At 41.5% G+C, this 16,227-nt stretch overlaps 1 protein-coding gene across 1 annotated transcript; it reads right to left on the minus strand.

Moving 5' to 3' along the window:
- Window positions 1-9,198: 9,198 nt before the first annotated feature.
- Window positions 9,199-10,544, minus strand: LOC311136061 (forkhead box protein I3-B-like; the record flags this gene model as incomplete). The annotated part of the gene is made up of 2 exons (XM_084170124.1): window positions 9,199-9,746; window positions 9,950-10,544. 2 exons carry the CDS (start codon window positions 10,542-10,544, stop codon window positions 9,199-9,201), a joined length of 1,143 nt encoding a protein of 380 aa, XP_084026250.1.
- Window positions 10,545-16,227: the final 5,683 nt, after the last annotated feature.

Raw genomic sequence — 16,227 nt, forward strand, 5'->3', positions numbered from 1 at the left:
ATATGTTGTGCCACTGGCCTGAGACGATTTAAGTTAAATATGTAGCCTAGATGTAGCCTAGTAGGCTCACGTTAACTAGCAAGCTAACCTAGCTGGTTCATTGTTGCCCATTCGAGGATGTTAGGCTAGCAAGCATTTTAGCTAGGTAGCCTATGACAACAAAAACTAAAAATGTACTGTATGACAGAGCCATAGACCATTTTGCCAACATGAAAGAGAGGAGGATGGCATTGGCATTCAACTAGTCTATAAGTAGGATGAGTAACGCACGCACAAACACACACACACACAGACAGAAATCAGTACCATGGACAGCCACATGATTGGACTAAATAGTTTTTGGTATCTTTAAGTGTGTTTTCAGTGTATTAAACTAAGCATATATAGCCTTGTTGATTTGATGATGTTTAAATGTTTAAATTGAAATTATGCTGGAATAGAGAAGACAGTGCTCCTGTTGTCTTTGTTCTGACTTGCGGTAACTCCGTGGTTCTAAATCAGTAGCTGTTTAGTAAACTGTCAAAAACATGAACTTGCTTGACCATGCTGCAGGTGATATAACTGTTTGTTGCATGCAATATTTGCTTTGTGGACTTCACCGGACAGATGTTGCTCTCCAGTTTTGTGATGAAACAAACATACAGTACCATTGAAATGTTTGGACACACCTACTCATTCAAGGGTTTTCCTTAATTTTTACTATTTTCTACATTGTAGAATAATAGTGAAGACATCAAAACTATGAAATAACGCATATGGAATCATGTAGTAACCAACAAATTGTTAAACAAATAAAAATATATTTTATATTTGAGATTCTTCAAAGTAGCCACCGTTTGCCTTGATGACAGCTTGGCACACTCTTGGCATTCTCTCAACCAGCTTCATGAGGTAGTCACATGGAATGCATTTCAATTAACAGGTGTGCCTTGTTAAAAGTTAATATGTGGAATTTATTTCCTTCCTCAACTGAGCCAATCAGTTGTGTTGTGACAAGGTAGGGCGGGGTATACAGAATTTGGTAAAAGACCAAGTCCATATTATGGCAAGAACAGCTCAAACAAGCAAAGAGAAACAGTCCATCATTACTTTAAGACTTGAAGGTCAGTCAATACAGAACATTTCAAGAACTTTGAAAGTTTCTTCAAGTGCAGTTGCAAAAACCATCAAGCGCTATGATGAAACTGGCTCTCATGAGGACCGCCACAGGAAAGGAAGACCCAGAGTTACCTCTGATGCAGCGGATACGTTAATTAGAGTCAACTCCACCTCAGAGTGCAGCTCAAATAAGTGCTTGACAGAGTTCAAGTAACAGACACATCTCAACATCAACTGTTCAGAGGAGACTGTGTGAATCAGGCCTTCATGGTTGAATTGCTGCAAAGAAACCACTACTAACGGACACCAATAATAAGAAGAGACTTGCTTGGGCCAAGAAACACGAAAAATTGACGGTGGAAATCTGTTCTTTGGTCTGATGAGTCCAAATTTGAGATTTTTGGTTCCATCCGCCGTGAGACGCAGAGTAGGTGAACAGATGATCTCTGCATGTGTGGTTCCCACCGTGAAGCATGGAGGAGGAAGTGTGATGGTGTGGGGGTGCTTTGCTGGTGACACTGTCAGTGATTTATTTAGAATTCAAGGCACACTTAACCAGCATGGCTACCACAGCATTCTGCAGCGATACGCCATCCCATCTGGTTTGGGCTTAGTGGGACTATCATTTGTTTTTCAACAGGACAATGACCCAAATAACACCTCCAGGATGTGTAAGGGATATTTGACCAAGAAGGAGAGTGATTGTGTGCTGCATCAGATGACCTGGCCTCCACAATCACCCGACCTCAACCCAATTGAGATGGTTTGGGATGAGTTGGACCGCAGAGTGAAGGAAAAGCAGCCAACAAGTGCTCAGCATATGTGTGAACTCCTTCAAGACTGTTGGAAAAGCATTCCTCGTGAAGCTGGTTGAGAGAATGCCAAGAGTGTGCAAAGCTGTCATCAAGGCAAAGGGTGGCTACTTTGAAGAATCTAAAATCTAAAATATATTTTGATTTGTTTAACGCTTTTTTGGTTACTACATGATTCCATATGTGTTATTTCATAATTGTGATGTCTTCATTATTATTCTACAATGTAGAAAATAGTAAAAATATAGAAAAACCCTTGAATGAGTAGGTGTGTCAAAACGTTTGACTGGTACTGTATGTGTAGTTTAATTTATTCTGTCACTGTGTGACTGTTGTCTTTTTGTTGTCACGGCCTTATTGTATATCACGGTGGCGTATGAACGAATGGGTTATAGAGCAAACAACTAAATTATCACAAGATAGATTGTAATATGGCTTTTTTACTGGCTTGGCGTGGCTTGGCTTCCTCAGTGATTTTACCCACGCACCACTACTGCATAAAACACTGGCGACACACTGGTGTGTGGGTAAGTCTCCATGGAGATGCTGGTGAAAGCGTTCATATCATCATCTTATCTGTTCTATCAAGTTTTACATCAGTGCCTCTTGCGATATCTTGAGGTGGCCTGCCAAATACAATATAATCTAGCTTGTGTGCATTAGCTGACAAGCATGGTTGTGTAACATTGCTTCTGTCCCTCTTCTCTGCCCAACCTGGGCTTGAACCAGGAACTTTCTGCACAAATCGACAACAGTCAACCTCGAAGCATCGTTACCTATTTCTCCACAAAAGCCACGGTCCTTGCAGAGCAAGGGAAACAAGTACTTCAAGGTCTCAGAGCGAGTGACGTCACCGATTGAAACGCTAATTAGCTAGCCATTTTACACCGGTTACACTCACCCCCCTTTGACATCCTCTTTCTCTGCAGCAACCAGTGATCCGGGTCAGGGCACCAATGTAACGTATTGCTTCTGTCCCTTTCTTCACCCCATCCTGGGCTTGAACCAAGGATGCTCTGCACACATCGACAACAGTCACCCTCAAAGCATCATTAGCTATTTCTCCACAAAAGCTGCGGTCCTTGCAGAGCAAGGGAAATAAGTACTTCAAGGTCTCAGAGCGAGTGACGTCAACGATTGAAACGCTACTAGCGCGCACCGCTAATTAGCTAGCCATTTCACACCGGTTACAGTTGCTTAGGGATGTCCTCAAGTTTGCACCATCCAAAGGTCATCTATCTATGTGTTGTGATCAATGATGTATACAAACCCTGTATTGCTGATGCTATGTCATTGGGAGGCTTTGAAGCCACCGGTCTGCCATATTGGCACTCCCCAGTAGGCGTGTCAATACAATTAAATGTATATAAGTATATTTTTGTTGTTGTAGTGGGCACAGTAACATTAGTTATCTCTAAAAATTATACTTTAAGAAAAAAACAAAAACATGTTTTATTTGTATGTTTAGTTCAAATAATATAATTTAAAAGTATGCATTAAGGTGTCTGTAATAGAATAAATGTGGCATTTTGTTTTGCCATTAATACATGCATTGCTATAGCTTGCAAAATAGTTTTTTACACCGGTGGGGGAGTGCCAAGATGGAGGCAAGGTGGCTTCAACACAGCGCCCCTGTCAGTAATATAGTGTATATATAAATAATTGGTTGTGACCCATTTCCTTCCTCTAATCTTATCAGACAGTATTTGAACTAATGCCACTTTTCTGTTTTATAAATTGATCCATAACCTTCAGTATGAATGGGGAAATAATGGATGTACTGCACATAATAGAATATTGGAAATAAAAGGGTTGTAAACAATCCTAAAGTATTGTCATTCCATGTCTTGTGTTTGAAATGGATCAGCATGGATTGTGTACAAGAGCCTTGAGAGTACAAGAGAGTGTACATGACAGTGTACATGAGCCTTTTGTTATGTGATCTGGACATCTGAAGTGGGCCATAGAAACCCACTGAGCCCTCTGGTTTCATCAGATACACAGTAGAATTAGCATTAGTCTAAAAAGGTGAAGTGGAGAGTAACTGTTGTAAACCCCAAATAAACACACTTACAATACAACAAAAGTAAAGTGAAAAATTTCATTAAGTTCAGTGAAATCAGTAAGACACAACATTTTTGGTAGTTAATATAACATATGTAACGCCAGACAGGCAACTGGGGTCATGTTTTCTCAATCCAAGTATCACTTTGGCAATGTGCTGTACCACCCATATTCCTATGCAAATTGTCTGGAGCTATAATTGTAGGAATAACAAGAATGAGCACTGGGCCAAATTTATCAAGGATAATGTCTGTGGTAAGAGGAATATTGTATCAACAATGGCACCATTTAAGATCATGTTTCCCGGGGCAAAGCACTGCAGGCCAAAACTGGATTATGTTCTGACATATATAAAGAAACGTGTAATTAATTTAGCGATATTTTAGATACATAAATTCCAACTGAAGACAATGTATGTTTGGGTTTAACGTCAGTCTAACCGAACAATCCCCCAATGATGCTTTTGTTCTTCTACAATACCTGCAATAAGAGAATACTATCTGGGGCAAAGTCATAATCAACTTTCTCAAATGTCTTAAAATGTAATTAATATCTTTGATGCTTTTACTCAACACTGATCATATTTTTGAACAGTACCAAACAAATAAAAACACAATTGTCTTCTACATACGCTGTATCCTTCTTCTTCTTTCTTTGGGTGGATCCAACAGTTTGTTCCAGACCTGTATGATTGAGCTCGAGGGCATAGTGAGGTGTTCATCTCTACCCGCATCAGCATCAGTGTTTACCAACAATACAGTCCTATTGATGTGGAATGTGTCAGTAAACACAAGGCACACTTACTGTGTCGTTGGACGTGAGGCATCTCGTCAGACTTACACATCTGAATGGGGGGCCCATCTTACCAAGGGCAGATAGAGATAGCATTATGCCTGCCCTGTTGTATCACCAAAGATGAAGGCTTGTGTCATTTATAGGGCGGGGTCAATAAGGTGAAGAGAAGTGTGTGTGTGTGTGTGTGTGTGTGTGTGTGTGTGTGTGTGTGTGTGTGTGTGTGTGTGTGTGTGTGTGTGTGTGTGTGTGTGTGTGTGTGTGTGTGTGTGTGTGTGTGTGTGTGTGTGTGTGTGTGTGTGTGTGTGTGTGTGTGTGTGTGTGTGTGTGTGTGTGTGTGTGTGTGTGTGTGTGTGTGTGTGTGTGTGTGTGTTTGTGTTTGTGTTTGTGTGTGTCTGTGTGCGTGTGTGTGTGTGTGGCACATGCCGGCCTTATCAATGTATTAGTGTTGACTGGGTGATTATTGCCCCAGTGTTGCCAGGCTGGGATCTTGGTATTAAGATCCACATTATTCTCCCCCACCTCTCCTTAATTAGAGTCATTGAGTGATTGACCCAGTTGGGATGGTAGCACACCTTTCTCTTTGTCAAATGGGTTTACTGGTTTGGATTAAAAGTACTCACATTAGGGTTCGTACAATGAACTGTGCATGTGGTGTATTACAGAAATATACTTAAATGATTACTCAGAAATTACCTACCTACATTATGATCATATGTAACTTCCTAAAACAACGTAATACATGTGCAGGTGGACATTGATACAAAAGGAGATGACAGTTGAAAAATATTGTTTCAGCATAGGACACAACATCAATAAATCACAGTCAAACTGTTCAACCCTGTCTTTTGGGATACAATACTGGTCCAAAGTTATTTTAAGCAACTGGAGAGAAATAACTTCTTAACAAAATATAATGTCTGATAGAGCCTTTTCATGTCAGAGAATGTCAGCAGGTCTTTTCAAATGAAAATAAAGAACCTGCCTGAATTGACGTGGTAGTGATGAAAAGGCCTTTTTGATCAAGACACTAGAAATATTGATATAAGACAGTGAATCAGGAGAGAAGCATTTGAACAGGTAACTGGTGTTAGACTGAGCGGGTGGATGAGCAGAGAGACGTGTACAGTGAACAGGTAGAGGGGGCCGGGGTTTCAGGATGCCGTTTGCCCCTTTTGGCCTCAGATGGGCACCTGCTGTGAGCTAGAGACACCTGTGAACTAGAGACAGACCACCGGCACATTCCACATGTCACACAGGACAGATTAATCCCCTCATTTACAACCATCTGGCAGCTGTTGATCTATTTGACTTGTTAGAGACATTCATTTACATATTGGGTTTTTATATGATTATTATATATATTTTTTCTAATCCAGGAAAATTGTTTATGTGTAGCAATTGTATTTATCTCAATTAAATCGGCATGGCTAAGACCTTTAAACATAGGGAGCCTGAGCTGGTTACAGCATCCTGTATTGAGATGGGGATTTTTTCCCCTACTGTCATGCAGAAAGCTAAAGGCAAAATCTCTATCTTTCCCCATAAGCAACACTGACAGATACAATCGAAGAGGCTCAAGACCATAAACACAGGGCACACTTACTGTGTCGTTGGTCGCGTATTAATCACCTCTTTATGACACATCTGAAAGGGGAGGGCTGTTTCATCCAGTCAAAATAGTATTGTGTCAATAAAAACACACAAGGATGGGGTTCCTGGAGCATGTGGGTGGGGTGGTGGCGGGGATGGGGCTATAGTTAGAGATGTGTGGCCCATGCCATTCTTATCAGTGTTGACTGGGTAATGACGAGCCTGCTGTTGTCATGCGCTGACAGAGGGATTGGACGCTTGCCTCTCTGAGGGTTCATTAGGCTAATAAGACAAGGTAGGGTGATTACTGTATATCACCTGATCAGGTGGGGTAAATACTGATTATCACGACTCCTCACGAGAAGTCTCTCTAGACAGACAGGTTGCCTCCCGCAATGTACCAATGTCTGCTGTTGCTCCTAAGTCTGGGTTTCCAAGACTATATCACGAGGCCTCTTTCAGCTATCAAATTGAAATCTTTGACTCACTCTTATATCTTACATTTTCGATACTGCAGAAGTGTGGAGTTTACTTAGCACAAGTAAGAGTAAGGACACATACTGTATTGATGTTTGACACAATTTAGTGTCCAAACCAACCATTCACAATCACTCTTCTTCTCTAAGTGAGGAAAGGAAGCATCAAAGTAAAGAACAGAGGCGAATGATTATACCTGTGAAAATCACACAACCAAAACAACTAAGACAAGTGATCATGCTTCCATGTTAAGGGAACCCTCTTCTCCCTTCGCTCTCCTTCCAGACTGAGTAGTAACAGGAGAGGTGTGGAATGAGGGGTGTGAGGAGAGGAGAGATGGCTTGGAGGTGAGGCCTGTAGAGTAGAGAGTATCATTACCCACGTGTCCCTCTCTCCAAGTGGTGATCTCTGAGAATGATCTTAAACAAACACTTCCCCCGTCTCCTCATTATCCCCTTCATTTTCTCACTCCATGTTTCTCTCGTGCCTCTCCACAGATCCACGTGGGAATGGTTCCTCAGACCTGTCCTCTACTCGTCCTTTGCTGCCTGCTACTCAGAGGGAGACATGGGGTGCTGGTTCCCACGGCTCTAAGCGTTGGGCTACAGATGTTGACCTCAGCATCTCACAGACCTCCTCAGTGGTATATGTTGAGTTTACATGTTTTTTAGCTCATGTAAATATTGGAGGTGAGATTTTAATGTTACAGTCAGCAGTTTTTACATTGTGCTGAGATGAAAGCAAATAAATACATGCCATATACTGTATGTAATGAGACAAGTCTACTTTCACATTGATTCCCAAGTTAAACATTTACATTTTACATTTTAGTCATTTAGCAGACGCTCTTATCCAGAGCGACTTACAGTTAGTGAGTGCATACATATATATTTTTTTCATACTGGCCACCCGTGGGAAACGGTACAGTTGTACAGTTGTGGATACTCTACAAAATGGCATAGAGAAGCTAAAAGAAGCTTCAAGCCAATAGTGTGCTAGAGAGATCTTGAAGTCTACATGTAATAATGTGACTTGAACAGAACTCAATTTGAATTGTAAAAAGGGTTGGGCAGAGTGGGGACAGGTGTGTAGTCTACATTTTACATGTCCAAAGGAGAAAAGAGGCCATCCAAAGTTGAAATGCCACACCCACCTCCAAACCCTTGCAGAAGAGTTCATGGAGTTGTTTAAAGATTGTATTTACCAATATGGGAAATATAATACAATTGCAAATAGCCTTTTAAAGTTTTCAGGAGTGCTGTTCATATAGTTTAAAAGGAAACCGATCTGTTAAATCAGTGCTAGCTGTGCCACTAGAGATCCTGGTTCGAATCCAGGCTCTGTCGTAGCCGGCCGCGACCGGGAGACCCATGGGGCGGCGCACAATTGGCCCAGCGTCGTCCAGGGTAGGGGAGGGAATGGCCGGCAGGGGATGTAGCTCAGTTGGTAGAGCATGGCGTTTGCAACGCCAGGGTTGTGGGTTCGATAAAATAATGTATGTGCTAACTGTAAGTCGCTCTGGATAAGAGCGTCTGCTAAATGACTAAAATGTAAATGTAAATGTTAAATATGTTATTATATCTCCAAAAGCATGGCTGACTGATGGTGAGAGGCATTAGCTTATACCCTGAACCCAAGAGAGGCAAATAAAGGGTGACTGAGGTGAGGAGAAGTGACTGTAGCTGTAAGTGGGAGCAGAGGACAACCTTGAGGAACAAGTTCTGTTGCATCTATCTTTTTTTCCCTGGCTCTCACCTGGCTCTCCCCCCCCGTTCAGTGTTTAACGGTTTCTTTGCCTCGCTCATTTCACACCCTGTCTCTCAGATTATTGACTGTAATGGGAGCTTGACTTGTCTTATCTCAAACAAAAGCACTGGCAATCAAATCTTGATAAAACTGCATGATATGTACCATCCTAAATAGGTATTTCAGAATTAATCATGACCCCACATTTTTTTTAAAGTGTGACCATATACTGTATTTGCCTCTTTTATTCTGTTTTCATGCAATAAATACTCCCCGAAAAATAGCATTGAGAATTCTTATATTTGTTGTTCTTTATTTTACAAATATGAAAACGCATGATGACAGGACATTTATGTACATCACAAACAAAACCCACTAGTTTTTTATTAAAGCCAAGAATCCCTCAAACATTTTACAGATAGTTCAGTTTATATTATAAAGACAATATATGGAACCCGCAAACAATATGCATATGTACAATCAATTAAGAGAGAAAAAAAACATTGTAAATCACCTTCTTTAGTATGAGTTCAGTGTAGTTTCATTCTCTGCTGGGGAAGACATTGCAGTGAGAGTTTGCCGCCCTATGGTGTACAGTAGCTCTTTCAGTTGTTCTTTACACCTCTGTGCCTTCCTGTGGGTAAAGCATTGAGGCAGAGTCCAAGGCTGGGTATAACTGGCTGCTGAGCCGGCTGAGGACAGAGTCCCTGTAGCCCCCAGGGTAGAGGGGAGGGGAGGAGGTGATGGTAGGCTGCTGTGGATGGGACATATGGACCTCCCAGTGAGGCACTGTATCGTTGGGAGAGTAGGAGCCGTATCCTTGGGACGGAGAGGCCCGTTGGAGTACCTCTATAGGCAGGCTGGGTCTGTGGAGGGTATCTGCCACTACTGTGTTTGATACTGCCTCCACTTCAGCCATCTGAGACAGGAAGCTGTTCAGGCAGAGGGAGGGGGCTGAAGAGATGGGGGAGGGGCCAAGGTCAGAGGAGCTGGACACATCACTCATGTTGTTGGGGTGTTTGGGGCTGGACTCTAACGACTCAGAACCTGAGGAGCCCCCGTCGCCAGGCAGGGATTCCGACTTCCTCTTCCTCTTGCGACGGAAGTTGCCATTGTCGAACCTCTTCTCACAGTTGGGGTCCAAGGTCCAATAGTTACCCTTGCCTATAAGGAGACACATAAGACATGTTTGTTAAGGAATTGCTCTCACATAGTTAGGCAACAGTTAATATCAGTCTGAGACACATTACACCATTTTTTAAAGGTTATAAATGTATACATTTCCCTTTTGTAAATCAAAAATTGTGTAAACATGGAACACCTTGAAATTAAAAGACACATTTTTAAAACCAAGGAAATGTTCTTACCTGGATCATCCTCATCTCGGGGCACCTTCTTGAAGCAGTCATTGAGGGAGAGGTTGTGGCGGATAGAATTCTGCCACCCGGCCTTGCTCTTGTTGTAGAAGGGGAAGTTGTCTGCTACATATTGGTAGATCTGGCTCAGGGTGAGCCGTCTCTCTTGGGCCCCATGGATCGCCATGGCAATAAGGGCAGAGTAGGAGTAGGGTGGCCTGACCAGCTTCATCAGCTCTTCCTGAGAGGGCATGGAAAACCAGCTCAGGTCCCCGACACCACCCCCTGCTCCGTCAGCACCCAGATAGGGCCTCTGCATGTTGTAGTGTTGGGGTACATAGGGCCCACAGACTGGCCCCGTGGGTCCCCCTAGGTAGGGAACACTGTTGAGCTCTAGGCCATTGAACCACAGGTAAGGGTTGGTAGGAGGGCTGGTGTAGTCTCCCAGGTCGTAGGCAGGAGGGGTGGCCTGCTGCAGGCTAGGCAGGGCTGGAGGGCTGTAGAAGCTGTCGCTGTACAGGCTGAACTCTGGAGACTCCTGTCCCAGACTGGGGTACTGGGTCCCACATGGAGGTGGAGAGAGGCTCTGTGGCACAAACGACATCATGCTCACCCACAGACTGGTCCTTGGATTGGCAGCTGGTCTCTTCAGTCTGATAAATGGCTCTGGTAAAAAAAATCTATTGATCTCACTTTTCTTCAGTATTATCTGTTCCTCTGTTTCCAGCTAAGAGGTGTATTTGCCTTTCTCTCTGTTCAATACTATTTTGTGTCCAGTACAGGTGCATCACAAGCTGCCAACTGTCTCACCTGGTCAATTTATAGTACTACAGCGACACCCACGTTTGCTCTGATTGGTTGTTTCTGTAATCGTGTCACACTTTGCATTTGAGTGAGTTTAGGCGTGGAGGATTCCCTTTGAATAGAAGGTGGAATTCCACCAGTACTCCACCAGTAGTTAGTCTAAGCTCTGTGAAATGTTTTGCAATTTTAATTGGACACCCACCCAGTCACTATGGTTAAGAACATGTGAAAAGTGGTTGTTTTACAGCATAATGGGAAATTGGTGCTAAATTTACAAATATTACAGTAATTTAAAAGCAGGTATAACAATTTCGACTCCAATATAATAGGTCACTTATTCTTTGGAGAAAGCCTATAGATGGGTTAGCTAACAACATCAAAATGATGCGCACGCTTCAATTGGGCAGAAGTCCGTGAGTTGTTGTGATTCTGGGTGGCCAGATAGCTACCAACAATGAAAATAAACTGCCATGTGGGGAATAGTAAGTGACTCGTTTCAGCTAGTTTCATCTTGTTCTTGATACCCAACCTGGTCTCAGAGCATTTCGTATTATTCTGTATGTAAATCCGAGACACTACTTTTAGTATGATATGGTATGTATTCATTTGTGGATGTCCATCATCTATTTCAGATGATATGTTCTGAATTATAATTTGTACATTATGTTCCGAATTTGCTAAATGTACAATATGTTACGAATAGGGCCTAAAACTAAGTTTTCTGTCTACCAGCCACTGTGGCAACTAGATAAAAAAAATCTACCAGCAACTAAGATTGTTTTACCAGCCAAAATATTTTTTACAGATTAATTACACCAAAAAACACTAAACAAAATGGATGAGCATGCTTTGTAATGTTTCTTAAACAAGGAATATATTACTATTAAGAAGTAATGTGGTATATTGCTCAATTTAATTTAATATTTTGTGACCTGTCTTTTAACAAAAATATCACAGATGAGACAAAAATGTTCAGCTGCCCCTTTAAGGTTACCTTGGTAGTGGGGCCACTCAATTCCTCAAGTGAGCCTGTGAGAATCTCACTAGTAGAGGCCGACTATATCTCTTCTCTTCGCTAGCAGTGGAAGCAAACTCAAACAGTGAAAAACAACCTAACTTGTGAACAAAACAATGTAAATATCAAAGAAGCACGAGGATAAAGTCTCACTTTAGTAGTTAGACCAGCTGTTATGCCTGTGCGCATTGCTTCTAAAAACTAATCTTTCCCCAGCAGGCAGTGTTGCTGCGCGAGGTGGGTTAGCTATAACGTTAGGATTCCTATTTATTTGTGCATTACCAGATATTAAACAAAATGGCAGAAATACTTAGATTTGTAGAGCCCTGTGTGTGACCATCCGCCAACGTGGCTGGTGAATTAGACATTCATAACCGCCAATGACAAAATCTACCCGCATTTGGCGGGTGGGGGGTGTTAATTTTAGGCCCTGTTTACGAATTTGCAAAATGCACAATATGTTACAAATTTGCTAAATGTATGATATGTTACGAATTCCAATTTGTTGTGACTAAAGGGTTAAGGTTAGGGGACGGGTTAGCTAACATGCTAAACATGTAGACAATGCCAAAATACATTTTAAAAAATCTGGATGCTCATCACAAAATGTACAGTTAATGTATGTTTTTAGTTTCTTCAGGTAATGATTTGCTGGGTAATACTTATGGATAATTCTGAAAGAGACCTTTTGACCAGGAATTTGTGTGGTAATAACCAAACCTTTTTCCAACAGATATTATTTAAACAATAAGGCCCGAGGAGGTGTGGTGTGTGGCCAATATACCACAGCTAAGGGCTGTTCTTAAGCACGACACAATGCGGAGTGCCTGGATACTGCCGTATTAACTGGTTACCAAAGTAATTAGAACAGTAAAAAGTTGTTTTTGTTGTCATACCCGTGGTATACGGTCTGATATACCGCAGCATTCAGCCAATCACCATTCAGGGCTCAAACCACACAGTTTATAATGACAAATGAATTCCAGTAAGTTGTAACATCAGGAATAGATACAACATCCCTTTGAAATAAAGCATGTATAGATCTGTCATTGAACTGAGGGAGCAAGGAGAAACACATTTTTCCTACTGGATAGTCAACTGGACAAAGCAAGGGTATTTCAAAAACGTGAGGTCTGGTTACACTTCTAAACAGCATGTGAGTTCCAGATGGAATAGTATCAGACTATGGCGTACTATCAAGGATAGCGTATATATTGTTCTTGTTTGTTTGTTTGTATACTTCCTGTATGTATACTGGTGGTTTGTGCAAAAAAAACTAAATAATAATAATGCAAAATTAAATAAATGTTAACAGAATTTTTTTTTTGCAGAACTGGGCGATTTCCGCTAGATGGGCCTGCTGCAAAGTCAAAATTGGCTATATAGTAAAAATTAGCTTTTTGGTCTTAATTTAAGTTTAGCAGCTTGGTTAAGGTTAGGTTTAAAATATGATTTGATGACTTTGTGGCTGTGCCAGCTTGCACTCTGCAGAGCTGCGTCTAGTAGGCTACATGAGACATCCCAATAAATGCCACCTGCAATTCTCACTGCATGTTTTTGTCAACTGGGTGCCAGATAGTTGGTCAGTCAGATTTCTGCTGCAGAATGTGAAGACAGATGCTGTTCTCCATCTAGCTAACTACAGGTAAAAGTCAGTAAATTAGAATATTTTGAAAAACTTGATTTATTTCAGTAATTGCATTCAAAAGGTGTAACTTGTACATTATATTTATTCATTGCACACAGACTGATGCATTCAAATGTTTATTTCATTTAATTTTGATGATTTGAAGTGGCAACAAATGAAAATCCAAAATTCCGTGTGTCACAAAATTAGAATATTACTTAAGGCTAATACAAAAAAGGGATTTTTTAGAAATGTTGGCCAACTGAAAAGTATGAAAATGAAAAATATGAGCATGTACAATACTCAATACTTGGTTGGAGCTCCTTTTGCCTCAATTACTGCATTAATGCGGCGTGGCATGGAGTCGATGAGTTTCTGGCACTGCTCAGGTGTTATGAGAGCCCAGGTTGCTCTGATAGTGGCCTTCAACTCTTCTGCGTTGTTGGGTCTGGCATTCTGCATCTTCCTTTTCACAATACCCCACAGATTTTCTATGGGGCTAAGGTCAGGGGAGTTGGCTGGCCAATTTAGAACAGAAATACCATGGTCCGTAAACCAGGCACGGGTAGATTTTGCGCTGTGTGCAGGCGCCAAGTCCTGTTGGAACCTGAAATCTCCATCTCCATAGAGCAGGTCAGCAGCAGGAAGCATGAAGTGCTCTAAAACTTGCTGGTAGACGGCTGCGTTGACCCTTGATCTCAGGAAACAGAGTGGACCGACACCAGCAGATGACATGGCACCCCAAACCATCACTGATGGTGGAAACTTTACACTAGACTTCAGGCAACGTGGATCCTGTGCCTCTCCTGTCTTCCTCCAGACTCTGGGACCTCGATTTCCAAAGGAAATGCAAAATTTGCTTTCGTCAGAAAACATGACTTTAGACCACTCAGCAGCAGTCCAGCTCTTTTTTTCCTTAGCCCAGGTGAGACGCTTTTCGCGCTGTTTCTTGGTCAACAGTGGCTTGACACGAGGTATGCGGCAGTTGAAACCCATGTCTTTCAAGCGTCTCTTGGTGGTGGATCTTGAAGCCCTGACTCCAGCAGCTGTCCACTCCTTGTGAATCTCCCCCACATTTTTGAATGGGTTTTTTTTCACAATCTTGACTAGGGCGCGGTGATCCCTATCGCTTGTACACTTTTTCTGACCACAGTTTTTCCTTCCCTTTGCCTCTCTATTAATGTGTTTGGACACAGAGCTCTGAGAACAGCCAGCCTCTTCTGCAATAACCTTTTGTGTCTTTCCCTCCTTGTGCAATGTGTCGATGGTCGCCTTTTGGACAGCTGTCAAATCTGAAGTCTTCCCCATGTTTGTGTAGGCTTCAGAACTGGACTGAGAGACCATTTAAAGCCCTTTGCAGGTGTTTTGAGTTAATCAGCTGATTATTTTGTGGCACCAGGTGTCTTCAAAATGTAACCCTTACACAATATTCTAATTTTGTGACACACGGAATTTTGGATTTTCATTTGTTGCCACTTCAAATCATCAAAATTAAATGAAATAAACATTTGAATGCATCAGTCTGTGTGCAATGAATAAATATAATGTACAAGTTACACCTTTTGAATGCAATTACTGAAATAAATCAAGTTTTTCAAAATATTCTAATTTACTGACTTTTACCTGTATAATAAATAACTCGTAACAATGCTACTGTTTATAGTGATCTTTATTTAGGGACAGTGCTAAAGTGGTGAGAGTATTTGTGATTGTGAAAATGATTATCAAAGGAATTTCGACAGGAGAGATCACATGGATCTTCTTGCCTTGGCTAGCTAGCTATCTATACGCCACCCTTGGGCCAGCTAACGTTTGCTGGCTAGCTAGCTAGATAGCTAACCTTTTGTTCACAGTACATTTAGCAGAAAGGGTCTAGCTATATGGTAACTTTTGATCAGAAATACCATGGCACAATTATTTTCATGTGGTAGCCTAGTTAGCCACGGTTTGCAGGCAGCATCAAGTAACCTTCAGTCTTATGTAACCATACCAAACGTAACAAATGATACTCATTTGTATCCTGGGTTTTAATTTACTATGTTATGTCTATTCTATGAGACCAGGCTGCATGGCTCCAGAGAGCTTGATGACAATTACATTTTAGTCATTTAGCAGATGCTCTTATCCAGAGCGACTTACAGTTAGTTCAAACCATTTTTTAAATTATTTTTTTATACTGGCCCTCCGTGGGAAACGAACCCACAACCCTGGCGTTGCAAGCGCCATGCTCTACCAACTGAGCTACACGGCTTCTTCATGCAGAATAATTCATTTTTACTTAGACAGGGACGTATGTACAGTGGCTCGCGAAAGTATTCACCCCTGTTGGCATTTTTCCTATTCTGTTGCCTTACAACCTGGAATTAAAATATATATATATATATTTATTATTATTTTTTTTTTGGGGGGGGGGGGGCTAATCATTTAATTTACACAACATACCTACCACTTTGAAGATGCAAAATATTTTTTTGTGTGAAACAAACAATAAATAATATTTTTAAAAAAAGAAAACTTGAGCTTGCAATTACAGCTGCAAGTCTCTTGGGGTATGTCTCTATAAGCTTGGCACATCTAGCCACTGGGATTTTTGCCCATTCTTCAAGGCAAAACTGCTCCAGCTCCTTCAAGTTGGAAGGGTTCCGCTGGTGTATAGCAATCTTTAAGTCATACCACAGATTCTCAATTGGATTGAGGTCTGGGCTTTGACTAGGCCATTCCAAGACATTTAAATGTTTCCCCTTAAACCACTCAAGTGTTGCTTTAGCAGTATGCTTAGGGTCATTGTCCTGCTGGAAGGTGAACCTCAGTCCCAGTCTCAAATCTCTGGAAGACTGAAAACAG

Source organism: Coregonus lavaretus, assembly GCF_964263955.1.
Source record: "Coregonus lavaretus genome assembly, chromosome: 10".
Taxonomy (NCBI): Eukaryota; Metazoa; Chordata; class Actinopteri; order Salmoniformes; family Salmonidae; genus Coregonus; species Coregonus lavaretus.